The sequence below is a fragment of the Coturnix japonica genome, chromosome 9 (assembly GCF_054131305.1).
Source record: "Coturnix japonica strain WE chromosome 9, WE-NBRP24, whole genome shotgun sequence".
NCBI classification, from domain to species: Eukaryota; Metazoa; Chordata; class Aves; order Galliformes; family Phasianidae; genus Coturnix; species Coturnix japonica.
In genome coordinates, this window is record NC_140671.1 from 27,823,921 (window position 1) to 27,849,725 (window position 25,805).

Sequence of the window (25,805 nt, forward strand, 5' to 3'; positions counted from 1 at the left end):
AGTCCTACTTCAGCTTTGGTTCTGTATACAAGGGAGATAGTTATCCGTTCTGAGCATTTATTCTTCTCACAACCAGGATACGGATGAGGCCGGAAGACTTCTTCCTCCAGCAATGACTACTTTAAACACACAGCTTGGCCATTTATCTTTCTTATTTTGCCCTACTGACTGTTATGGGTCACCCGCAGCTGTCACAGAGAGCCTGAAATGGGAACGCTGAAATAAGGCTCTGTGTGCTTTTTGGCAGCCAGCACCACAAATGGGGACAGGAGGCATTCAGGCCCACAGCAGCAGATGGACCCTGGCTCAGGGCTCTGTGCTGTGCAGAAGCAGTGTGCATCCTTCTAAGGGTTTCCGCAGCGCACAAGGGAAGCTGAGGATGGGGAGAAGGTATTCCTAACAAAGCCCATGGACTGAGAACATCAGCTATGGTTTCTACCTGGAGCCAAACTGATTCACTGCTTATTAAAAAGAAGTTACAGTCTGGCAGCTTTCTATTAGAGTGAGCTCCAAACCAGCTTTGATCACGTACCCAATCGCATCTGCACAAATAGTGCGGTGTGAACCCAGCTCTGATTTCCTGCAGCATCAGAGAACAACAAAAGGCACGTTAAGCCTTTGTACGTGGACAGGAGGGTATCCAAGAGGAACACGTAAGCAGTTCAACAGCATCTATCTGCAGGGCATCTCATCCATGGTGCTGAGCACTGCGACCATCCATCTGCGCCGCTTCCAGGGAGTCTCGTGTTTATCACTGCTCAGCTTTGTGAGATCAGACACTTCCAGTGCATTTCCATTCGATTCGGACGTGCAGGCTACAGATCTAAGCATAGCAAAAAAAGCGCTTTCAATTTTAAGTTGTTAAGCTTAATTAGAAAGAGGAAGAGAATGGAAGCGAAAAGGCTCCCTTTTGTTCTTAAAAGATGCCTGGGTTTTCAAACAGAAACCAGCCGCCGAGATAGGCCATTGCTCTTCTCATTATTAGTTTGTCTGAGCAGAAAATTTATGCTCCTTTCACATCCCAATTCTGCATTATCACCCAAATCACCATGAATATCTGGACCTCAGACAACGCATGAATATACAAAACTGAGCACAGAGCCAGCACCACGCAGGGCTGCAGGGTGCTCATCCAAAAACCTGCCCTGAGACGTGTGTTGTTTCAACTGAACTCAGACACTGCCTCAACCATCAATCTGCACTGCTAACAGACCAGACTGCAGCAATCCCTGGAATATACTGTGGTGTGTTTATGAAAAGTATGAGACTACGTTTAATCTTTTATTAAAGGATGTTATCTTTACACTACAGAATTCTACAGATTGCATGTGATGATTACACAGTGTCAGCAGGTCAAACAATAACTATGGAAATGCAGAAGCCAAAGCACTCGCTGTGTTTTACTCGTTCCATACAAGTCGTCATCACGTCTTAAAATATGACTGTAGCTGAGCACTGGAGATGGGTTTTCAGGCTTAAGGAGCCCAGAGCTGATGTTACTCAGCCACAGCAGGAGTGCTGGGCAGCCAGAGAGACAAAGCAACCCTGGCACATCAGGTGGAAACCTGCAAAAACAGCTTTTGTCCAATTCCCATTCACTGCTCAAATCACCTTTCTAACACTGAGGACTCAAGTGAAGGTAAGCCACCAATGTTGTTGTTCTCTGCCAGTTCCCATCTTCATGCTCATATTCTACCCACTAGACTCAAAATCTTACTATGAACAGTAATTGTATTTTCTAGTTTGTTCCTTAGTTCACTGTTTAAGAATGTTTGCCTTTCCAGTCTTTGGTTTCAGGGCATTCACAGACCTCAGCAAATTCACTCAACATAATAAAAACCACATACAGTGTATCTCGCAAGCGCTTATTTTTGGTAGCCACCAAAATCAGAACTCACCCACCCCAGAAGCAACTTAACTACTTACAGCAGCACCAGCAGCTCCCAGAACACCAGCCAAGAGGGACAACCCTCGGTTTTGTTTCTCATCAAATCACCAAGGTTGGAAAAGACTTCCAAGATCATCCAGTCCAACCACCCACCTACCACCAAGATTTCCTCACTAAACCATATCACAGCCTCCAAACCTTTCCTGAACACCTCCAAGGATGGTGACTCAATCACCCTCCTGGCCAAGCCAGTCCCGGCATTTGCATCTATGATTTGCTCCATAACCTTCCCTGGTACCAAGGTCAGGCTGCCATGCCTGTAGTTCCTCAAATCCTCTTTATGACCCTTCTTGTAGATGGGAGTCATGCTGGCAAACCTCTGGGGCCTCTCCAGTTGACCAGGAGCAATGACAGAAGGTGGAAAGCAGCCTGGCTACCACCGCCTCCCTCAGCACCCTCGGGTGGATCCTACAAGGACCCGTAACCATCCAGGTAGACCTGAATCATGGGGTCCTCCTGCAGCTAGAGCAGCAAAACAAAGCTCAAGGCTCATATCTTGGCTCACTGACATGCCCCAGAACTGCAGGCTGCCCTCTGCTCAAATGGATATTGACTTCCTTTCCCATCAAACACCGGCTGGTGCTGCTGGGCCCTCAGCAAACACAAGGACCTAATTTTGGACACACCTTAAGACTACATAAGGTCATCCGCCGGAGGACTTGGCACAACTTGCTGTCCTATGAAAAGCACTGGGGAAAAAAAAAAACCAACAGTCAACAAGACTATCAAGAACAGCTCTGGGCCTTTTCAGTCCCATTTTAGCTTGATGAATGGGTTTAATATCTGCATGTGCCTCACAAGGGCTGTTAAGTTCTCCATCCACCAGTCTGCTCTCAGCTCTCACAGGGTTCCACACAGATCCCAATGCTTCCACCAACCCATGCAGCCACAACTATCAGGCTCCAACAGCATCTCCTGTATGCGTACAACAGTCTCATTTTGCTCATAGGTGGCAGAGACAAGCGAGCAGCAATCCATCTGAAAGGGCATTAGGATTACTGCAGTGCTGTACCAAGGGAATTTAGAGCAATTACAAGCAACACCAAAAGCCAGCAAAAACTCCAGAGCGGTAATTCAGCGATAACAGAAGCTGCTTTCCTCACATCACAAATGAAAGCAGCCAGGACCTCTGAAGGGACCTCGGGGAACAAACAATGCTGGGGAGGCTCAGCAGGCAGCACAACTTCGTAACCAAGTGACCCATCCTCTTATCTTTCAAGCAGGGCCCAGGGTACAGAAACTCATAACAGAAGCTTAGTCCAAATCTGCGCTGTGAGCAGCTCTTCATTAAGTTTCTTTGCAGTAATTACAGGCATCTCCCTGGCCAGCATGGCGTCACCAAGCTGCCACCTCACCCCAGTGTGTGCAAAGCACCGAGGCAGCACACTTACATTCCTCCAAACCAACAGCTCTTACTCAAAGGGTTGATCAAACACAGCATAACCAGGCCTTGCTGCTGCCCGGTACTCCAGGCCCTCAGCAAAGCGCCTTCCCTCCAAAGGCTCTGAGCCAACAGGCCAACATCTGTGCTAAGAAACACTGTCACCTAAAGCTGATATAGAAAAAAGCCAGAGATGGGGCATTCTGTATCCATACCTCATCCTCATCCCCAGCTAAATATCACAACCCAACAGGGATCTCTACATGCAGAGCTGATTTAGGATAACTACCAACAGTTGCATCTCAGGTGATACCCAACAACCATCACTAGGTGATAAGCACTAAAAGCTTGGGAATAACCTGCAGCAGGGATCCCACAGCTCTGCCCTATGCATCCACCTATGCATCCTATGACCACCCTTCTCAGCAGTGCCCAGGGCAGGAGGTGCTCCCAGGCCGTGTCCTCATTCCCAGCTACAACACTGTAAACTGACCGACTGCTGCTCGGAAGCCACTGAAAGAAACACACGCTCCCCATTATGGCCAGATTTTGCTGCTCGGAGCAGCACTGACAACACAACCCGCTGTGCAGAAGGCAGCCTGAATGCCTCAGAGCACGGATCAGGGTGGTGTGGGGCCAGACAAAGCCCTTTGCTTTACCAGAAGCAAACACTACCAGCTCTTTATCTGTTCCAAGACAGCTCTGATGTGCAGCGTAATCGCAATAGTTCTGCCTGCTCCTGAAATCCGAGGTGTCTCGCAGTCCCGGTTGCCACTCTGAATGTCTTAATACTCCCACAGAAGGCACCGTGGCATACCGAAGTCACATGGCATGCAATTAAGAGGCTTTTACTCCTCTCACCCTTTAAAACAGCAATAAAGGGACAAAGCCGGGTTCTTCCAGATTAACAGGGAGAAAACACAGGGAAATAAACTACACAACTAATGCTGGGGACAATCAGCTGTGTTGTTGTGCAGGCTGCAGAGCATGTTTCAGTGATAGTGAATGACTTTTCCTGCTAGTTAAGGCAATATTAGTTGGGGGGACCCAAAGTGATTGCTGCCACTGCTTCTCTTCACTCCAACGCCAGGTTGGGGTTTGCTGTGTCTCAATGGATCCCTGCTATGTCACCCATTGCTTTAGTGTTCAGGGACAGCCTTAGGAACTCAATGAAAGAAGATACAGAGCCTTAGAATGAAGCCTTTCAGCAGGGAGCACTGCCCGTGAGAACAAAACAAAAGCCTGGATTTCAGTTTGTTACAATACAAAATCCCTTTTCTTAACCCCTTTGACTATCAAGACCAGAAAAACAAAAAAGAGACGTATTCACTCCCACAAAACACCTTTTTCACCTGAATTCCTTCTCTTATAAAAGAACAAAATGAATCCAAAGATGGCAAAACCAAGCAAGGCTCCCAGAGTAACCAGAGAACGGGATGAGAGCAGGAAGAAGAAGAAACCAAACAGACACGGAGCACATGGATTGAAGTTGCAGGAGACACCCCCGGCTTTTGCTCCCCAAACACAGCGCCCCAAAGGTGAGCAGCACAGCCAGACAAGGGGGAAGGGTGGGAACAGCGCTGTGCCCATAGCACGGCTCACATTCCCAGCTCTATCTCACTGCTGCTCCCTGCTTCCACGTCGTGGCCGTCAGCACACAAAGAGCCCGGCTGCTTTGTGTGGCCGTACCTGCGCTGCCCGCTACCTGCCGTTCAGTGCAGCCGGTTGTACTGAGTGTATTTCAGCCCCGTGTTTCCTCGTTGGAACGTCAGCCTCCCTCCAACGAAACGTTTATCTTTGGAAAACCGTGGAGCGATGATGGGAATGGAGGGCTCTGCCTGGCAGCAAAGCTCCTCCTGCAGCCACCAATGGAAACACGCAGAGGTAAAAACAACCAAAAAAAAAAAAAAAAAAAGGGAAAAAAAAAGGGGGGGGGGAAGGGAATTCACGATTCCGAGCTGCCATTTTTTCACATCCATCTCCAAGCAACAGTGCCATAGCAACTTTTTCCTGCTTTAACCTTACAAAAGCCGGGGGCTGGACGCAAAATAAGCCTCGGGAGCGTCCAATCCCCGCTCCCATTCTGTTGGCCGCGCCGTGGATCTCGCAGATCCCGGCTGGTTCCGCCGCACCACGCGGGCTGGGAGCCCCGGCCGCCCCGCGCGGCTCATCCCGGGGAGCCCCGGCCGCACGCACGGCCCGGCCCGGACCCCGCCGCCATTTTAGGGCCTGGCTGGAGGCGGCCGCGCTCGGGCCCCGCGGAGCGAACCATCCCGGGCCGCCATCTGTCAGCGCGGCTCGCGTCTATTTTCCCCGCGGTGACTCACGCTGAAGGACGCGGCGGAGCCGGGATCGCTGTCAGCGCCCCGCGCTCAGCCCCCAGCGGCCGGAGCCGCGCACGGCGGGGCCGCTACGGCAGCGCTGCGCTCCGAGGGCCGCACACGCCGGGAGGGGAAGGCGGCTCCGAACGGCGCCGAGCGCGGCTCGTCCCGGCCGGTTCCTGCGGCGGCTCCGTGCGGATCAACCCGCGTTTCCGCGGCCGTTTCCTCGCTCCCCTGCGCGGCTCCCCGCGGTTCCCGGCCCCGCTCTGCCCGCATCCCCGCCCCACTCACCGCTTGAAGTGCTCGATGATCTTCTCCTCCCGCACGTTCTCCGGCAGGTTGCCCACCCACAGGTGCCTGGTTTCCCGCACCATGCTGCGCTCGGCGGGGTGAGCCCCCTGCCCCGGCTCCCGGCCTCCACCGCCGCCGCCGCCGCCTCCCCCCGCGCTGCGCCGCCGCCTCCTCCGCCTCCTCCTCCTCCTCCGCCGCCTCTTCCGCCGCGGGGCCCCGCCGCCCTCAGCGCCGCCGGCTGCGTCCCCTGCCTCCCCCCGCGGCGGCGGCCCCGGCGGACCACACCATCCCCCGCGGGGGGGCCCCGAGGCTCGCGGGCCGGCTGCGGGGCGGCGGGCTGCCCCGAGGCCGCTTTTCTTCCTCGGTGCCTCCCCCCGGCTCGGCCGTGGCTCGCTCGCTGCCTCCTCCTCCTCCGTCAGCGGCAGCGCGGCGCCCCCCCTTCCTCCTCCTCCTCCTCCTCCTCCTCCTCCGCGCCCTTCGCTGCTCCGCCGCCTCGGGCCCGCTGCCCCCCCCCCTCCTCTCGCGGCGCCACACGGGGGCCCCCGCGCAGGCGCAGTGCGCGCTCAGGCGCGCGGCCCCGGGGAGGAGGGAGGGGCGCGAGCGCGCAACGCCCCGAGGGAGGGAGGCGGAGTGCGCATGCGCGGGGAGAGCAACGTTATGGAGTGTGTGGAGATGGACATGGATGGGATGGTAGAAATACGGCTAAAAATCAGCAGGTGCCAGCAGGAAATGGAGCTACGAGAGATTTAATAAATGCAGAGAGGTGGGTTGTGGCAAATGAAGGGATGCGTGGCGAAAAGTGGGGCTGCAGCGCAAGGTGATGGATGGATTGTAGTATAGATTGTTCAGTACATTAAACATGGCACGGAGCGATATAATGGGGTTATTATAATGGGGTTATTATAATGGGGTTATTATAATGGGGCTGGGAGATGGACGGGCCGGGCTGTGCGATGGAAAGGGCTGCCAGGCACTAATGGGTGCTGCCCAGCATCCAGCCCCATCCCTCACTGCCATCAGTAACAGGTTAATAGGGGCAGGCAGACAACGGCCCCATATCACACAGCCTTTATCAGCCCGTAGTGCTGTGTTATCTCTGATGACTCCAAAGTTCAGTGCTGTATGAACCCCAGGGGCGGGTTGGATAGAGCTCACCACATCTCACTGTCTCTCTCTCTGCCCAAGCTGTGGGTTGAGATGGAAGGTGCCCATAAGGATCAAGTCCAACAAGTGGTCCCAGACATTGAGCTGGAGTTCAGATCTCTGCATTTAATCAGCCCTCTGACACACATCAGCCTGGGCAAACCTCAGCCTTATCCCCAGCTCTGCCTAACCATCTATGAGTTAAGAGTGTGACCAAGCCACACATGTGCAAGGAAAAGCATTTTCCTCCCTCCCTTTGCCAGGGAAGCACCTGTGAGGGACAAGAAAAAGCCTCCCAGGTCCTTCAAAGTAACCTCAGGGTCACTGCTGTCACATCACACTGCTGGAAGGACGTCCACAGACAAGGAGCTGTCACAAACAAGGCCTGTGGACAGAAGAAACATTGAAATTAGTACTTAAAATGCTTCGTTTACATGAAAGGCAGCTGGAAGAGGAGTGCAAAGCCTGGCCCACGATGCATTCCAATGGATTATTCCAATGTGCTTTGAGGGGAAGCTGTTCCCAATTGCAACACACAGCCACGCTTGGGCAGTGCTGCTGTAACCAGATCCCTCTGACTCATCTGAAGATTTTAAAGAACACAGATTGGAGAGAGTGTGACCTGCATCTCAGAAGGCCAAAGGGACATCAGCACAGGAGGTGGCAGCAACTGGTGTCGTCCTGGTCATTGCATGAGGACCTGTGTGCAGCCTGCTGGCCCGTCCTGCTGACAGCAAGCTTGGGAGCAAGCATCAAAGGTCAACACTTGATCCTGCAGCCCTCCTACTCTAACAGCCAAGAACAGGAGACTCCATCCAGCTGCTCCCCATCACCCAGCGTCTCTCATCCACCAGCACACGCTAGGGCAGAGCCCAGGGCTCCACAGGGCACTGTTTAATTGCTCACCCACACAGAGAGTACAGTGAGAACCCAGCTATCTGCAGGCATTGCGGCCAAACACTGTTAAAACATCTGCATGTTTCTTATCACCACTTGGAGAGGATTAACATGCCAGGCCAGATATTAATGAGGGAGCAGGTTATAAACCCATCTCAGCTTGCACACCGTGTTCACATCAAGAAAAGCAAAGCAGGAACAGGACAGATCAAAAGAGAGCCATTAAAGGCGTGAGAAAAACAGAGCTGCCATATAAGGAGCTAATAAAGTTAGCAGCTCTCCAGTTTGGAGGAAAAAAAAAGGGCAGGAGGATCAGAAAACATCCTTGGGGTTCAAACCAAAAGCAAAGGGAACAGCCAGAGCAGCCTCCCATCTAGGAGCAAACGTGGATAAATAGAAAGGCACTTTACAGAGCGAGCCCACAGCACTGCTCATACATTTTTAACATGTAACTTAATGTTGGTAACGTTTCTAACCCAAGTGGTGGTAAAAAAAAAAACAGTAATAAAAATAAAAGATAAGATATGGAACAAGGACAGCAACAAGGGCTGTGTTTGCTGAAATCATAACTCCCTGCTATCAGCCCTGGCTCACTGAGGGCTCTGCTTTGTGAGCTCACGGCATTGCAGCTGCAGCTTGGTGTGGGAGGCATCACACTGCTCCCCACAGCTGGGGACACAGCACTGACCAGACCTGCATGGATTACAGCCCTCGCATTCACAGCACGCAGCGATTACCCTCAGTGTCCAGTAAGCACCCAGCTTGCTTTGCTTTGTGCAGAGAAATGGTGTGTTGGCTCAGACAAGAGCTCTCAGATACTCGGGGCTCTGCTTTGTTCAAGTCAGTCAGCTCCACCAACATCTTGCCATGAGGCATTTTATTGACATGCCTTTCCTGTTCATTGACTATATTTATTAACACAACAGTATGGCGGCTGAATATCAAATTGCCAGCCAAGCTTTTATCTCATTTTTTAAGCCAGCTTGAATTGCTGCGCTAATTTTATTGCTTACCCATTACATTTTATGCAATGGATAATTTTCCTCCAAAAAGGGATTGGTGCTTTTTGATATTTGGGCTCATGTGTTGCCAAGACAGAGGATACTGCCTAACGTGCTGATAACGCTTTGAACGTGAAGCCTGATTCTGAATCCTAAGCGACAACACAAAGTATAGGATTTGAATTAATAAAGCTATTGATTTCAGTCCTTGCCTCTTTAGTGCTCCAAGTCTTCACGATGTGTTAACTCCATCCAGAACATCCCTTTGAGTCATTGAATCAGCTGCACCAGGATTCTCTGACTCCACGGTGTTTTCATCCACGCTGCTGAGAGCTACTGCAAAATAATGCTATTATGGCCAATGGCTGAGCATCAGTCACCTCCTGCAGCACAGCAAACACAGCTCAGGAGCTCCTGGAATTGGGTTTACACTGAACCCATTTGTGTACATGTATATAAAAGCACACATCCGTTTTCAAAATACGTTGCTACCCAAAAATAGATGTTTCTTCAACAGCAGAGTACGGAGCAATTGCTAAGCCATGCAAGCAAAACCCTGTGTGCAATCAGAGGATTGCAGAACTCATTTTTGTTTACTGCATAGTAGAATTTTTTTGGAATTAATACTTAGTTTTTCACCCAGTGTTAGGAAAATAATAGAAACATTACAAGGACAGATTCTGCCCTGGTCCCTTTTGCCCCCAAATGTCTCTGCAACAACATCCTAAAGTGCTGTACCTGCCAGGTTTTGTCCAAACATGAAGCATTTCATCCTTTAGGCGGAGCCTTCAGTCTTCCAGGCTGCAAAACATTGCAGGGGAATAAGATGAAAGGAGGAAAAAAACAAATAACAGCCACCCAGCCCACCTGGGTTGAATAGTGCAAAGGACAGGAACCTCCGAGGACTGGAGAGATCACTGTATCCTGTATGTTGCCATGTTTAACACACAGTTGCAGTGCTTTAGCTCCCCATGAAAAGCCTCACAGGTAATGCCCAGCAGGAATGACAGAAATCCCACTGGAGATGATGCAGGACAAGGGTTTAAAACACTGCAAGGATGCTCTTCTTCACATTCCCAATCACATCTGATTGTCATGCCCAGAGCAAAATAAATAGCAAGCCAGCTATCTTCAATGCCTTTGATTCACTGTGTTGGCACTGAAGTCGCATCACTGTGTTCTAAATGAAGCAGACTGAGTGCACACTTGTGCCATTATTGCTCTTTCACTTCAGGGAAAGGCAAAAAAGAAAAGTACTTGTGCATGGAGACCTATTGTGTTTGAAAGGAGAGCAGCTTCTTGGCTAGCTTTGGCTTTCATTTTACATCGCCGATAACACTGCAGAACTCACAGCGCATGCTTATGCTCTTTTACCTCTTTGGCATAACAGGAAAGCTTAAAAGGCTGCAGTTTCACCCAAATGGAAGAAGAGTAGAGGCTTATATTGCTCACTTGCTTTTTGCACCAGAAATTCAGGCTTTGTTTAGCTTGGAAACCTCACAGATGTTGTTCTGGTAACTCTTCAATCCCAAACATGCGGTGGTAGAAGTCCAAGGAAACCCTCAGTTATCCCAAACTGCCAAAGAAAAGTCGTACAGTTCCCACAGGGTGCAGTGGCCTGAAAAACCTGAAAGCATCCCAAACTGTTTGTGTTGTTCCCCTGCACCTGCAGGCCAGCAGAGGCCTCCGATCAGCACCAGGCATATCTCCAAATACATCCCTAACAGGAGAACAAAATGAATGTCCTATCCAGGCTTGTTTAATTCAAACACAGATGAGCCTTTTTAGGAACACAAGCAATCGGCAGTTTTCATATACACCATACAAAAGCTTCTCCCAGCTCTCCATCACGCTATGAAATCTGGCCTGGACATCTCACACTTACCCTCAGCTAAATTTCTGCCAGAAGAGCATAAAGTCACAGCTGTGCTCCAGATCACTGCAGCAACCAGGCAATGAAATCACTGCTCAGAAAGAGCTGCTCCAGCGTAGCAGGGTAGGGCCCCTCCACTGGTCAGCTAGAGGCACTCACACAACACCAAAGCCAATATTCTCATTGACAAAGGCTAATGAGGAGGTGTCAATACCTGCTCTCCTTGCTCACAAGTGACTGGTTGGACTGAGCATGTTGAAGTCACGGTGACCTAGGAGAGATCAGAACCAGCTGCTTTTGATTACCTTCTGCCACACAACAAAAGAAATTACACCCAGAAAGGAAGCATTCTCCTTCCTCCTGGCAAGTAAGTACAACTTTGAGGAATTGAGTAATAAAGCTGCAGCATCTCATGGGAGCAAGCTCACAGGAAAAATAGTTCAAGGGGACCCTGATCTTCAGCAACACCATTAAACACGTTGCAACGCTCCCACTGATGTCTGTGTGTTACATTTGCCTGAGCAAAATGAGAAGTAATAAACTATTGCGTGTAGGTCTGTGTGCTGGTAGGGAAAGGGGCCCCACAATTTTACTCCCTGGAGGCACCCGCTCTCCACACCCCTTTTGTGTGTATTTTTTTGTTGTTTTTTAACGTGCCACACATCAGCACAATGCTGACAAGCACATTGTATGCTTTCTGCCTATGCAGCACTTCAGGAACACACAACTCTGGAAGGTTTTTTAAATGGGAAAGGGGGAGGGAGCTGTCCTTTGCTATCTCATTGCACAGCTCACTCCTCTACACAACCACAGGGAAGGGATAAAAATAAACGGTTAAAAACCAGCGCTGTTTTATCATCCTAAAGGGTCAAACTAAGTCTTAATACAAGATACAGTCAGTTGTGCTTAGAATAAAAACTACCATGTTCAAGGATAAAAGAGCACAGGTTTTCTCCCCTTGCATTGGAACCTCGCCTGTCCTCCTCGCTGTTGTTTCAATCTCCTCCTTTCCACACCTGCCAGTGCAGAGATAGTGAAAAGGGAACAGGGATGGAAGGGGACCAACATGCAGCCCGTCAGCTTTGGCACCTGCCAGCAGCAGCGTGATGCAGCCTGGTGCCACTGCTCCAGGAGTGGTGACCCGAGCACATTACCAGCCCTCCCAAGTAAACTAATGGTTAACATCACACACAAGCAAACACAGCCTCCTTTAACGATAAAGAAGACTAATCCATAGCCTTTCTTTTTTACTATGGCCACAATGTAGAGCTTCTTCCAGAAGCAGCAGCACTTCCTTTTATGAAACAGTACATGGTGGGAAGGGGAAGCCCTGGGACCCACTCATGCCCTCCAGAAGTAACCACAGAAACATTGTGGCTTTCTGCGGTGGTGTAGGGCACACACAGAACCAGAGCACTGTGCCTTATCCTCCTCAACAAGGCCAGATCCCACTGCCCAGCGTGCTGCGTGTTTACAGTACTCACAGTGAAACTATCTGCTGTAGAGTGGGAGTTACACAAACAATCCTGCATTTCCCTGGTAGGAAAAGAAAAAAGAGAGAAAAATTAGGGCAGAAGACAGCTTTCACCCATAGCATTGCAACATTCCCCCGCACTACTTGGGTCAGGGAGGGGATGCAGGGTTGTGTAATTGAAGTGGAGCATCTGCATTAGCTCAGTGGGCCCTGTCCCCTGAGCAAGGTCACGTGGACTTGCATGGAGACACATTAGTGCTCACAGCCTGCTTTAATGCAAAGCTGTGGTCAGACCGCAGCGGAGCCAGCACTAAAGGAGGTCACCTGGGGACTACAAAAAAGCAATGAATTAAAAAATAAAATCTATAAGCAGATGTTTACTGACAAGCAGGCAAGTCCGAACCCTTGCACTGCAAAAAGCAAAGGAGGAGCACGGAGCAGGCTGAGAAACAGCAGCCTGGTTCCCAGGACAAAGACAGATATCCGCATCTACAAACAGCAAATAGATTTAGGTTCCAGCTTTTACCAGCCTCCCTCCTCCCAGCTTTGCAGCCCTGAAACCCACCGGATCTACCATTATTTTAGCACACACCGACTCCAGCTCTCCCTGATTTTTGGTGGCACCGTGGATATACTTACCCACCTCACAGGCAGGGCTGTGAGAGCTTACATTTGTGAGAGTTTGCAAATGGGTTTGAAAGCCTTCCAAGGAAGGTGCTGTAGGATCGTAAATCCTTCCCATTATTAATAAAATGGAGCTATTGTTCCAGTTCTAATCAAGACTTGTCTCCAGCTGGGCAATTTTAAGATGCAGTTCAAAGCACACACACAGACACGCACACAAAACGATCACAAGGAAGCTGAAAATAATAATAATAAAATAAAGCCGTAATAAAGCAGTCACTGAAGCAGCACGCTGATCTTTGGAGGGGGGATAAAGAAAAAATAAGGCTGCTATGTAAGATGAATTCCAAACAGCAGCATAGCGGGGTGGGGGGAAGCTCCCTCCCACTGCCTGGGAAAGGTCACTTCTGCCCTAAGCAGCAGATCGGAGCTGCGGCACAGTGCATGCAAGTGAGCCCAGCCTCATCCATCTCCATCAGGAGGCATCTCTGCTTTTAATTTATTTAGCAAAGGGGGAGGAAACTGAGCGTGTGTGTGTTGGGGGGGTGAAAGGAAAAAAAAAAACAACAAAAAACTCATCTTGCAAACACCTCCCAGCACCCTCTGCAAGGATGGGGAAATGTAGCGAGGGGGAGAGGCTTGGAAAGCGTCCTGAACCAAGGAGGGAGGGGGGAAAGAAGGAGAGGGAGGTGGTGCATCCTCCGCATCCTCCTCCTCCTCCTCCACGCCTGCCCGGCTGCGGCAAAGCTCCGCAGTGGGTGCTCCCCTCCCCCGTGCATTTCCTCTGCTGTAGAAACTTCTGGAATCAGCAAGCCGAGAGGAGAGGAAAGCAAAGCAAAGCAACCCTGCTGCCCGCAGAGGGGGGAGAGAAAAAAGCGAGCGAGCCATAGAGCAGGCAATAAAAGGGAGAGGAATGCACAGCACCGGGGCACGCAACGCCGCTCCGTGCATCACGTAGGGCAGCCATGGGGGCTGGAAATGAAGCACAAAAGCAGATAAATTGTGTGTGTGCAGCGCTGGAGAGTGGGACCGAGGAGCTGAGCCCTCCTCCCGGAGCTGCACTAAGCCCTGCCACTCAGTTCAGCTCAGCCGTCCTCATTTCGGTGCAATGAATTCAGTGCCTGCCCGATTGCATTGGCAGCTTCAGCTGCTTCTTTTATTTTTTAATATATATTTTTAAAAATAATATTATTTTCCTTTTTTTTTTGTTCTGTTTCACTGTTGTTTTTTTTTTTTAATTATTACTATTATTTTTTATTTTTATCCTTTAATTAAGAAAGCCTTTCCCAACATCCCAAGGGAAATCTACACCTCTGTGGAACAAATAAAGCATTCAGGCACCAACCTCCACCACGGACTGATCAAATGGGTTGTTTTTTGCTTATTTTTTCCTTTTTTTTAAAATCTATTATTATATTTTATTTTTCTTTTGGGTGTATGCGTGTAATTTTTTTATTTTTTTTTTCCTCTTAGGACAGTAAAAAGCCAATGGAAGAAAACAAAGGTAATAAATATATAAAATCCAAGATACGTACGGGCCAAAGTGAGAGTAATTGCGTGTAACTGGATCATAGCATTGTAGGTGTGTGGCTTTGTGTCCATCTCTGGGATAAGGAGATATATGGAAACATGGGAATAAAGAGCGCCTGCACGGCCCTAAATCTCTGTTTTAAAAGAAAATAAATTAAAAAGAAAGGTATTTTAGGTATGGTTAGGTTTAGGTTATTTTAGGTTAGGCTTTTAACAAAGGAGGGGGGGCAATGCTACAACACTGTGGTGTGGGTAAAGGTAAGAAAGCATTACAAACAATTAAAAAAGGAAAGGAATATGTGTGGTATCGCAGCTGCAGCCTCCACTTGGATGTCACAGGATTTAGGTTTTTCTTCTTTTTTTTTTAACATTACCACATCTGATCACACCACATGTATGTTTTTAATTACCAGAATGGCGGCCGTGAGGAGTTAGTTCCTTCCTTCAGTTCTCGGCTGTTCGGGGCTGGGTTTTTTTTTTGGTGTTGTTTTGTTGTTTGTTTGTTTGTTTTTTAATTGGGCATTTTCCACGCGATGAGGACAGCGATGGCTACAACCCCTGCGGAGGAGAAAGGCGGAGGGGGAGAAATGAGGCATCAAGCTATCAAAATACCCACCTGCGATCGCGCGTGTGGAGGGGGCGGAAAGAGCAGCACTGACCCCAAAATCTTCACGCTATGAGGGGAAAAACACCTCAAAACAGGACGGTGAGGGGGACGGGAGAAGAACGAAGGGCCCTGAAGGCGGCCCGGGCCCAACCCGCGCTGTCCGCCCGCCGCCATTTTGTCGCCTCAGACCGCTCGTCGCGGAGCTGCCGGGCGCCATTTTGTGAAGCCAGCAGCGGGCGGGGCCCTGCAGTACCGCGGGCGGCGCTGTGCAGCGCGGCCGTCTGCATCCCTCACCCCTTTCTGTGAGGAAAACATCCTCGTCTGCTCGTTTTTTACCCCCATTTTATTTATTTACTTATTATTTACTTATTTTACTCCTCCACAGAATGAGGAGCTTACGTGGTGTTCTTAAAACAGTGTCGGGAAAAGGGGATCAGGTCTCCTCAGCACCCTGAGGGTGAAGTCTGTGAGGGAAAGTTTGACCTTACACAGAGTTAAGGGGTATATTTAATTTCAGTAGATATTCCCCTCACCCTTTGCTGATGTCCGTGAGTCTCCCTGACAGACAGACACCTTCTGCCCTTTTCTATATTATTATTATTAAACAAAGCACACACCTTGGGTTCCAATCAACACCCCCAGCGAAATAAAGAAGAAAATAAACCGCTCCAAGTCAGAGCTGGGTAAAAATCCTTAATTCCATCTGGAAAAGCATGTTGAAATGATGCTGTAATGCACACTGATGATAGGGTGGATGCTGTCAGAGCTCCCTTGTGTCTGTTGTCAGACATAGGATGGGTTGGGTGAGTTTTTAAAAATATATTTATTTTTTGCCTTATTTATTTAATAACCCGGCTTATAATTTGCAGCCTGGTAACAACGCTTGCATAACAGGATGCTTTTTTTTCCCCTGGCATATGGAAAACACTGCGTTAAAAATAACCCCCCAGTGCTGCATATGGAGGGGATGATCCAGGCAGGTCCTGCTGCAGGATCCTCTTTAAACAGCCCTCTGGATAGAAGGACAATAGCACAGTGTTATTTTCTTTGTGGCTTTTTCGCTTTTGTTTTTTTCTTTCTTTCTTTTTTTTTTTTTTCATCCTGGCTATGCTCCAAATCACGAAGCTGGAGAATTTCAGGGCTTATTTTTAACCCAGAACAATTCCAGCTGCTTTCCAACCCTCTCCCTTCACCAGAGCGCGTTTCATGAGAGCTTCTGGCTTTTAGGTCGCGTTGAGCACAGGGAAGTGCAAAGAAAATGAGTCCGAATGCTGTGCCAGAAAGGATGACACTGCAGCAAGCCAGCTGGGACACGCTCACAACTAACTCAGGTCAAGCAAAGGGGGTGGTGGTAAGGAAAAAAACATTTCCTCCAGCTCTAAAATCCATATTAAAAGAAAAACAAAGCACTGTGGCCATTGCTCCTTCATTCTCCTTTTCCCCAGCCTCAGTTTCCCCATCACTCCTGCTTGCTGCTCCCCAGCAGCTTTCACCTCTGAGCAGTGATGGCAGAGGGAAGGCATGCCAGGAATCCAGCTCAGCTCTCCCTCAGCCCACCGCCTGCTTTTCACATTTCTCACGGCTGATGGGGCCGTTTCCAACCCATTTCCCTTTACAATCCTGCTTATGCTGCACCAAAATCTTCAGCTCGCAAGTGAAACCTGCAAAATGCCTTTTCTGTTACAAAGAGAAACCTTGATGGTTGACTTAAAAATATCTCGGTTATTCCTGTCAGCTCCTTTTAACAACCCTAGAGCTGCAAGAAAGATAATCTCTGTGGTTTTTTGCCCTACATTCTCATGTTCCTGGGAGCAGTGCACGGTGTCGGATGCCTTCTCTGGGAAAGACCAGGGAAATTTTATCCCCAGGCCGCACCCAGCCCGAAGTGAAGAAATATTTGCATTTGCTTCTCCTTGGAGAGCAGCCAGTCTATGGGAGAGGGCCCTCCCCGCTCGCCTTGGCCTGCCAAGAGGGATTGCAAGAAAGGACGGGCTGATTGCAGCAGCCCAGGGCGTTGTGCAGGCGCTGCTCCTTGCCCTTTTGCACCTCCACTTGCAAGACCTCATCAGGTTTTGCACCTCTGGGTGATCTGGGGGGAGCTCTGTAAGGCCTTTGGGGGTAAAGAATGAGCTCTGCGTTGCTGCGGGTGTGCTTTGTGTTTTTGTTGGCAGATGTGGGCACGTTGGTGTTGAGTAAGGAGGTGGACTTTACACTTTTTCCCCTTGCAAAATTGCTTTCGATGGGGTGAGGAGCTCAAGGATGGGCTGAGCTGTTGCAATTGGTGCCTGCACACTCGGCAGCAGAACGGGACCCCCAGGACTTGATGGGGATGGACAGACAGCACAATTCCTTGATATCCACACAGAGGAAAACACAAAGTTGTGCTTTCCAGGCTCAGCAACACACTCCAGACCCCAGCTCACAATGCTTCTCCCCTTACCCACCCAGAGAGCAGCTCACATCAGCTGTAATCAGTTTACTTCCCTATCTGTGCACCCCCATCAAACTCCAAAGCCGCCTCTATATGTGACCATCCCAACTACAGGACACACCACAGCTGTACACGAGCACCTCATTCACAAACAGCTGACAGCCATCTGTACCCCGAGGGGTGGCTGCAGACCAACATGAATAATAGGCTTTGTAGATGGGGAGAGACAGCAGGAAACACTGGGGTTGGTGTGATGACTCCATACATTACCCATACATTAACCCTTTCATTCGTGTGCTGGGCAGACTTTAGGCAACGTGACCTAGAAACATTTGTCTGCTGTCTTTTTTTCTTTTTAACATCTTTTTTTCTTTCCATCAGGGAAGCATTAAATATTGACTCAGATGCTCTTGATTCCTGCAGTTGATTTGTGGCTTTATAAACGCCAAATATTCCATACCACGGACCAAAAGCAAGTCAGAAAGCTTCAGCTGGCGGAGTGGCATTACATTGGATAAGACACAAAACCCAAGCGTCAGTACCAGCGCTGCTGCATACAGAAACCAGGCAGTTTTTCCACCCAATTGAGGAATTTGTGCTCCTGCTGCCCTCTGCCGGCCCGGGACTTGTGTGAGACAGAGCAGAGAAACGCCACACACCCTTTGTACCCAGAATGGACCCCCTGCTCTCCATCCCATCCCAGCCATGCTATCAGCCAGCAGCCCAAGCTGTGCCCAGCCCGCTGCCTCCCGAGCTGACCCACGGGGTCCTGATGTGGCTACTTCCTTCTTTCTAAACTTGCCTTCTGAAAGTTTGGGATGCAGGAAACGGGCGGATGAAAGAGACGGCATTTTTAGCTCGGGGTTTTATGTAATGACAAGGAGCGAAATCAGTGCTGCTCTCTGCATCACCGCAGAGAGAAGGGTTTGAACAAAGCCCCGAGAAAGGTTGAGAAAAAAGAAAAACACAGAAGAAATCAAACCAGCCTCAAAAACAGGATCAAAAAACCAAAACCAAAGTGAACAAACCCTCAGCTCATCCAGCACCGCTGCTCTCCCAGGGCTATTGCTGCTTGTGATGAGCAGCTGGAAGAGGCTGAGCTGTGGTGTCCTGGTGCAGGTTGATGACACACTGGTCCTGCTGCTCTCGGTGGGTTCATCCCTATGGCACAGCCCCGTCTCACTGCCCGTCCTTCAGCAGGACGACTCGTTCCGCCGGCAGATGTGGCAGGCTTTGCAGAGCAGCTGCTGGCCCAGCGGGTAGCACCCATCCTCCGTCGGCTCCGGCGACAGTGGCGTCCCGCAGCTCTGCAAGCAGTGCAGCCACATGTAGGGCTCTCCTGCAGCCCTGTGCCATGCTGCTGCACCTCACCACCAACCCACGCTTCGTGCCTGCCTCCAACCCCAGGTACTCTGCAAGGCACTGGGACAGCACTTAGTTTTGGGGCCATACCTCGCAGCGGTAGCAGCTCTCGTGGAAGCTACGTCCCAGGCACTCAATCTTGTAGGTGTCCTCATCAGGGATGATGGGGCGCTTGCAGGCACCGCACACTGGGGCGAATTTCCTTGGTGGGATAAGATGGGTGTGACGTGAGACCATGGGGCGACAGGGATCAGCCGGACCCCCCCGCTGGGTACTGCCCCACCTGTAGAAGTCGGCCACGCAGTACACCTTGCCCTGCTCATCCACTGCAAAGCTCTCAGCACCGATGGCCCGGCCGCAGGCAGCGCAGGCGAAGCAGCTGGGGTGGAAGCCTTTGCCCAGGGCACGCACGATGCGCTCAGTGATCAGCCCCTGGCACTCGGCACACTTCTCCAGCGTGGCCTGCAGGTGGGGAGAGGACATGCAAGATTCCATTGCTCCCCAAATGCCATCATTCCCCAAGGTGCCATTGCTCCCTGTCATGCCCACCATACCTGGTAGCAGGTATCGCAGATGGGGCGGCCATCCCTCTGGTAGTAGCGCTGGCCGGCCAGGCGTCGCTGGCAGGTGCGGCAGGTGAAGCAGTCAGCGTGGTACTGCTTCCGCATCGCCTCCACCGTCGGCTCCCGTGGGCCCACGGCTTTGTGGCAGAAGGCGCAGATGTCTGTGGGATGGGAGCAGGGCACGGAGCTGCTTTGGTGACCCCACTGGGGACCACCATAGCCAGCTCTGTGTGCTTACCATGGGAGCTGTCCCTCTCCATGTGCCCGTTTGTGTCCTGCCATTGCGGCTTGTCTGCTTGCCCCTGGCAAAACTGGGGAGGCCTCAGTTCAGCAGGGAAGGCAAAAGGAGCCTGGCAAGCAGGAGGAAAACACACATTATATTTGAGCCCCTGAGGATGGGGAAACTGAGGCACACTCATGGTCCTGACCTGCACTGTGGTGGGTGCCATGAGGTCCAGCTGCTGCAGAGCTGGAGCCAGTGCCTCCACGGAGATGGGCTGGGGCGCTTCGGAGAGGATGAGAGCTGGTGGGGATGAAGGCAGAGCTGGGGAGCGAGGGCAGGATCCTGCAGCAAAAGCCAGGCACAGCGTGTTGGGAGAGCACTGCCAGCCCCGCAATATCCCCCTGCAATAACGCCCCGACAGCTTTGTACCAACACTCCCCACCGACCAGCCCCAAAAGCAAACGCTGATAAGCACCTGGCTGTGGAGAGCAAACATCTCCCTTTCCTGGCACCTGGATCCATCCTGCACTTGATGTGGGGATCTGGGGAGTGACCCTCAGAAATCACCACCCCCATCCTCTGGCACCCACATCATTTAGCAAAGCATCTCCATAGCATTAGAACTGTGCTCACATGGTGCCTCACAGCCGCTCCTCACCTCCATTGGGCAGTGCTGGGGTCAGCGGGGGGCGAGGGGTGCCCTCGGGGGCAGGCAGTGATACCCCTGTGTGGGGCTGCTCCCTGGGGGCCGCCTCCCTCCGTGGGGATGCCAGGGTGATGAAGACAGACGACGCCATCCTCTTCTCTGCCTTCCTGGGCAGCATCGTAGAAACGGCGGAAGGGCTGGACATGGGCTGGGGTTTGGGGAGAGAAAATAAGGAAAACAATGAAGAAAGCAGAAAGCGATGTGCCAGCAGCACAGCAGTGCCCTGTGCCTGCGGCTGCCGCTGTCCTTCAGCCTCAACCCACCTCCTCTTCCTCTTCCTGGATAGGCAATAAGGAACGGGCATCCCCGCCCCACGGCACGGCAATAAATGACCTCGTGGCACCCAGAGAGCACCTGGCTGTGGCAGCATGTGCAGCCCCCATCTCCCACTTTCTCCCAAGCATTCCTTACCAACCCCAGCCTTTTGCCAGCCTTGACACCCCCCTTTTTTCCTCTCTTATTGACCCCAGCTGGGATCACACAGCGGGAGGAACCCAACTTGCCTGTAGAAAATGGGGTTGTAAGAGCGCAGCAGCCCCCGCACATGCAGGATGTGCCCGACCCCGTCTGACCCCACTCGGGAAGGAAAAGGGCTGTGCTCAGCAATGGGAAAAGCAGCCGGGAGCCGCTTCCTCCCTGCTTCCCCCTCCAAAACAGCTCCGGGGGACCCCCAGGCTTCACCCAGCACTGCGTCCATCCCTGCAGCGCTGCACAGCAGTACCTGTGCCATGAGCTGCCCGGTCTCACTCCGTATTCAGCACAGGGCAGTTCCACTCTAAGTCCCGCTCACGGGCATCCCCACATCCTCTGCGGTGGGGAAATCGCTGTGTGCCGGGCACACTGCTGACTTCAGCCTCTGACTCAAAGAAAAGGGAGGAAAAAGGAGAATCCGGAGTGGCTGCGCTCCCTCCCTCCCCGCCGGCAGAACCCAAACGGGTCCCGGCGCTGCCAGCCCTCGCCCTGCACGCAAACCTTCACCTGCTCCCCATGGAAAATAAGGGGGGAAGAAAAAAATCCATCTGCAGGGCTAATGTGAACCATGTGCTCGGCGCATTCCTCTTTGTGCTGGGGCAGCCCAGCCGCCAGCGGCCCCATTGCTGCCCTGCCGCCGCCCAGCGGGGTGGCTGAAGCTGGAGGGTGGCAACCTGGGGTCTGCACTGTGCTTTTAGTGGGGTGCCCCACAACGGGAGGGCAGCACCTTCCTGCTTTGGGGCGGCTGCGGCTGCGCTGGGATGGGGCTGTGGTATCCTGTGAGAGTCACCCCAAAAGCACGGGTACCAGAGGGGGTGGGAGCTATGGGGTGGAGGCTGCGGATGGGGCACCTCTCCCCAAATTGGGGTGGATGAAGGCTCTCCTCCTCCCCTCTCTGCCAACAGATCCCGCACACACACCCCCAAATCTCGGAGGATGCTGTGGGGACTGTGGCGGTGGCCCCCAGTGTCCCCTCCCCTACCTGGGACCCCCGCTCCCCTCCTTGGGGGCGGTTCCCGGTATCCTGTCCCATCCCTGCACAGTTCTCCGCCGCCTTTATCCCTTCCTCAGCGGAGTCCCGTGTCCCACCGCGGGGTGTCCCGGTCCCAGCAGGGGATGTCCTCAACCCCGCACCTGGGGTGTCTCCTGTCCCCTACCTGGGCAAAGCGTGCGGACTCTGCTCTGAAGGGTCGCTGCCAGCCAGGGGTGGCCCCGCGCCCCCGGGGTGCCCGCCGTGCCGGTGCCCGTCCCGTCCCCTACCTGGGCAGCGCTCCGGGTCCCTCCGTGCGCTCCGCGGGCGCGCCCTGCCCGGCGCAGCGGGGGCAGCGGGGGGGCAGAGCCGCGGCATCACCGCCCCTTCCTCCCTCCCCTCCCTCCTCCTCCTCCCCCCTTCCTGCCCCACGGCCCGCCCCCCCCCGGCAGGCGGCCCCATACCCCCACCAGCTGCCCGAAGCTCCCTCGGTTCTACCTTGTGCTTGGGGGTGTCCCATGCACCCCTAGGTTATCCCGTGACCCTAAAGGGCTCCTACGACGTCCCACATCGCCACGATACCCCACGCGCCTCCATACACCCTCAGGATCCCCCTGCAGTCCCATACATCTCTAGATGCCCCACACACCCCAAGGTGACCCCAGCCCCATCCCCTCTCCTGCTGTACCCCCTTCCCCAAACCCTGCACCCGCCGGTGTAGGGCTGGGTGCCCTCCAGCAAGGCAGAAAGGGTGCAGGGGTTGGGGGCACCCCTCTGTGCCTCTGTGCCCCTTTCCAGCATGCACCCCCTCCAGAAAGTTCTGCCCTGGCTGTCCCTGAGCTGGACCCCAACCCAGTGTCACCCCAGCTTCCTCTGCCCAGGCATTTACTGTGAATAAAAGACTTTTATTTCCCACGATTTACAAAGCTCCAGAGGTCCCTGCACGTCAGTGGTGCAGCCTGGCAGCCCCTGAGGATGGGGACATCCTTCTGCATCCCACAGCAGGACAAAGGGAGATCACAGCCCAATGACCCAGCCCAATCACAACCATGGGTGGGGGCCTCAAAAGCCAGGGGCTGTGCAAGCATCCACACATCCAATGGGATGGGGTCCAGCACCTTCCAGGAGACCCTTCCCCTGTGTCCCCCTGTGTCCCATAGTGGCTGTCCAGCACAGTTGGGAGGACTTAGGGAGCAGCTCTGAGTTCCTCATCTCTGCTTACAGCTCAGGACGATCCTGATGTTGCTCGATGCTGCTGGGCGAGATCCTATGGAAAACAGAAAGGAGAGAAATGGAAAGGCAGGCGCCAGATCCTCACCGTGGCCTCAGGGCTGTGCTGGGGGCACTCACCTGCTGCCGGCACGCTTCCAGCAGGACGCCGGTGCGGATCAAGCACCAGAGCTCACCCAGCAATGAGAGGAAGATGTGGAGTATGTCTGTCCAGCGGCCCACGGTGAGGAGGAGGATGAAGAGGCCCCCCATGCGCACCAGCACTGTCTGGTAGGCTGACTGCCTGCCCGCATCTGACCGCTGCTCCTCTGTGGGGACACAGCGTCAGGGTGGGCCCGTAAGGATGGCATGCTGTGCAGGCAGTGTGTGGAATTCATCCATTGGGAGCATCCTGGCTGAGCCCAGTTCAAAACTTGGGGGACCCGAATGCCATCAGAGCCGAGTCATCCCCTAATCTGAGGGACCCAAATGAACTCCTGGTTGGGTCATCCTCACAGTATTCAAAGTCCCCACTGCAAAGCCACTGCGTGGGGAAATGTCCTCCTGGTTTTCATCCCTCACGCTTTGGGGGTGGCCCAATGGCCTTTTCTGAGTCACCCCCAAAACCTTTGGGGACATCACCCTAAAAGTCTGGAGGAACACACGTGACATCCAGAATGTGCCACCTCCAGAACCTGGGGGATCCAAATGATGCCCCATTTGCAGACACAAACCATGGCACTATGACCTCCCAATCAGGTCATCCTCAAAACTTGTTTTCCCCCAATGTTCCATGTCCTCACAGCCCTGCACCACCTCTCACCTTGCATGTAGACGACGAGCAGCGTGTAGCAGATGGTGAGCGGCGTCCAGAAGCGCACGGCCTCCGTCGTCGAGAGGAAATCACGATTGATGAGCGCGATGGCGGCCAGGTCAGCCACGACGAAGGCGACGAGCAGCGCCTTGCGCAGCAGCCGGGGCACACCGTGCCCGGAGGTGAGCAGCAGCATGCAGATGCCGCAGTACCGCGCCCGGCTGTGCAGCTCATACAGGGTGCAGGTGTGCAGGGCCAAGCGGCGGGCGTGCACGGCCAGCAGCACCGCCAGCCCTGCTGCTAATGCAAGGTTGCAGGTCCCGTGGGGAGCTCCCTCCAGCAGGAAGCTGAGGCTGCAGGACAGCCCACAGCCCAGCGAGAACTGGCACAGCACGAGCAGCTGGATGCTGTGGGTACCCTGCAGGAGCGGGATGGAGCCATCAGGAGCTGCATCAGGAGAGGATGCAAAGCAGCAAGGGGATGCACCATCACAACACCATGCACTGCTGCCAAGCCATGCACCACTGCACTGCCATGCATACTTTCCTCCGTGCTGTGTGTCTTGTCCTCAGCACGGTGTTGCAAAGCGCCATGCAAACAGCAAGAGGATGCATGACTCGCCCATCAGCATCCTCGGTTTGCCTGTCCCCACTCACCTTGCTGAGGGAGAGGAGGGTGGAGATGGCGCGCAGGGAGAATTCCAGCACCACCAGCGCGGCCACACGGGAGCCCACCAGCGCCAGGACGCCCGTCAGCACCAGCATGTGCAGCGGCTCCAGCAACCACCGCTGTGCCCCGAGGGCCGCCCGCAGGTCCTGCCGTGTTGGGTCGCTGGGGACAGCGGGGTTACAGCAGGACGGGGTCACCTCCCTGTCCTGCAACACCTGGGGGTGCTGGATGGAGACCAAATGCAGATCCCAAAGGGGATCCCCAAAGCAGATCCCTCAACAATGAACACCCAAAGGGGGGAACCCCAGAGTGGATAACCAAAGAGTGGGGATCCAAAAAGAAGAGCATTCCAAAGGAGATCCCCAAATGGGGTGTCATGGTTTAATATGGGGATAGCCAAAAGCAGGTCCCAAAAAGTGGATGGCCAAGAGCAGAGCCCCAAAGGGGATCTCCAAAGAGGATTCCCAAAAGCAGAGTCCCCAAAAGGGGACAGCCAAAGTAGATCCCCCAAGAGGGATCCCCCAAAAGCAGATCCCCCATAGGAGGCTACCCAAAAAATGGATCCTATAGGTGGGTAACACAGAATTGGATCTCCAAATGTGGATCTCCCAAAACAGATACCCAAAAAGTGCATCACCCAGAGCTGGATCTGAAATGCAAGTAGTCAAATGCAGCCAACCCTAAAGCAGATCCCAAAGAGTAGATCTCCATAGCAGAGCCTTCCCACAGCAGATCTCCAAACATGGTGGATCCCAAAGGCAGACCCCCAAAAGCGGATCCTCCCAAAACCAGACCCCCAGAAAGTGGATCCCCCAACATGGATCCCCAAATCAGATCCCGTGGGGATGCAGGGCGGGAGCTTACTTCAGGCACTGGATGTAGAGATAAACCCTCAGCAGGCTGCAGAGCACCGAGGTGGCGCAGGCCCCCACCAGCCCTACGGGGAGAAGCAGCACCATGTCACCATGTCCCCAATGTCCCCAACATCCCCACGTCCCCATGGCCTCACCTTGCAGCAGCGCATCCAGCAGCTCCCAGCCCCACGCCAGCCCCGGCCACGCGGGCAGCCAGGACCCCAGGGACAGCATCGCCACGCGGAGCAGCGCCGGGCCCGGCTCAAAGGTCTGCGGGCGGGTCACGGGCTGGTAAATCATTGCTCATGGCTGCACCTCTGGCCCCATAGGAGGGGAGATTGAGGTGGCGGTGAGGCTCAGAACACTGCAGCATCCCCACGGCTTTGCCATCAGCCCTCCCGGCCCCGCTGTGCCCCAAAGACCCCCAAAGCTCCACCAAAACA

General features: G+C 53.0%; 4 protein-coding genes and 1 long non-coding RNA gene across 40 annotated transcripts in view; 1 reads left to right on the top strand and 4 right to left on the bottom strand.

Moving 5' to 3' along the window:
* The window catches only part of SPEN (spen family transcriptional repressor), a 51,934-nt gene extending 45,755 nt beyond the window's left edge, over positions 1-6,179 (bottom strand). For 4 of the 9 annotated variants that reach the window (XM_085509754.1, XM_085509753.1, XM_015882263.3 and 1 more), the window contains exon 1: positions 5,942-6,076. In XM_085509754.1, the coding sequence (XP_085365880.1) occupies positions 5,942-6,024 (83 nt within the window). In that variant the 5' untranslated portion in view covers positions 6,025-6,076. Of the gene's footprint in view, positions 1-532; positions 824-5,018; positions 5,240-5,941 lie in introns of those variants that run through there. The other 5 variants (XM_085509756.1, XM_085509758.1, XM_085509760.1 and 2 more) reach the window with 5 other exon arrangements.
* Positions 6,180-7,190: 1,011 nt separating this feature from the next.
* Positions 7,191-15,284, bottom strand: LOC107323540 (uncharacterized). Of its 21 annotated transcripts, XR_014932121.1 has the most exons (10): positions 15,143-15,284; positions 14,894-15,041; positions 14,489-14,617; positions 12,340-12,391; positions 11,778-11,871; positions 11,070-11,126; positions 10,435-10,609; positions 9,721-9,783; positions 9,195-9,318; positions 7,191-7,469 (listed from the first exon to the last, which is right to left on the bottom strand). XR_014932121.1 is itself a non-coding variant. In XM_085509784.1 (6 exons), exons 1-5 carry the CDS (start codon positions 13,069-13,071, stop codon positions 9,751-9,753), a joined length of 339 nt encoding a protein of 112 aa, XP_085365910.1. In that variant the 5' UTR covers positions 13,072-13,212; the 3' UTR covers positions 7,191-7,469; positions 9,721-9,750. The 21 variants fall into 21 exon arrangements, 2 of the variants coding, with proteins under 2 accessions (XP_085365910.1, XP_085365909.1); XR_014932122.1 differs by lacking the exon at positions 14,894-15,041 and having other exon boundaries at positions 15,100-15,284; XR_014932123.1 differs by lacking the exons at positions 14,489-14,617; positions 14,894-15,041; positions 15,143-15,284 and adding an exon at positions 12,969-13,212 and having other exon boundaries at positions 10,435-10,558.
* Positions 15,285-16,096: 812 nt separating this feature from the next.
* LOC116654318 (uncharacterized) lies at positions 16,097-18,534 on the top strand. The gene is made up of 2 exons (XR_004309473.2): positions 16,097-16,441; positions 17,903-18,534. It is a non-coding gene; the product is annotated as an uncharacterized LOC116654318 (long non-coding RNA).
* On the bottom strand, positions 18,372-22,161 carry FBLIM1 (filamin binding LIM protein 1). Of its 7 annotated transcripts, none has more exons than XM_085509777.1 (9): positions 22,107-22,161; positions 21,097-21,231; positions 20,328-20,523; positions 19,875-20,011; positions 19,685-19,796; positions 19,438-19,607; positions 19,167-19,345; positions 18,974-19,085; positions 18,372-18,828 (listed from the first exon to the last, which is right to left on the bottom strand). In XM_085509777.1, exons 2-9 carry the CDS (start codon positions 21,103-21,105, stop codon positions 18,715-18,717), a joined length of 1,029 nt encoding a protein of 342 aa, XP_085365903.1. In that variant the 5' UTR covers positions 21,106-21,231; positions 22,107-22,161; the 3' UTR covers positions 18,372-18,714. The 7 variants fall into 7 exon arrangements, with proteins under 7 accessions (XP_085365903.1, XP_085365907.1, XP_085365904.1 ...); XM_085509781.1 differs by having other exon boundaries at positions 19,438-19,633; XM_085509778.1 differs by having other exon boundaries at positions 21,097-22,003.
* Positions 22,162-22,700: 539 nt separating this feature from the next.
* On the bottom strand, positions 22,701-25,790 carry TMEM82 (transmembrane protein 82). Of its 2 annotated transcripts, XM_015882442.3 has the most exons (6): positions 25,518-25,785; positions 25,373-25,445; positions 24,496-24,670; positions 23,849-24,257; positions 23,167-23,354; positions 22,701-23,083 (listed from the first exon to the last, which is right to left on the bottom strand). In XM_015882442.3, exons 1-6 carry the CDS (start codon positions 25,660-25,662, stop codon positions 23,042-23,044), a joined length of 1,032 nt encoding a protein of 343 aa, XP_015737928.2. In that variant the 5' UTR covers positions 25,663-25,785; the 3' UTR covers positions 22,701-23,041. The 2 variants fall into 2 exon arrangements, with proteins under 2 accessions (XP_015737928.2, XP_085365900.1); XM_085509774.1 differs by having other exon boundaries at positions 22,987-23,354; positions 25,373-25,790.
* Between the last annotated feature and the right edge of the window lie 15 nt (positions 25,791-25,805).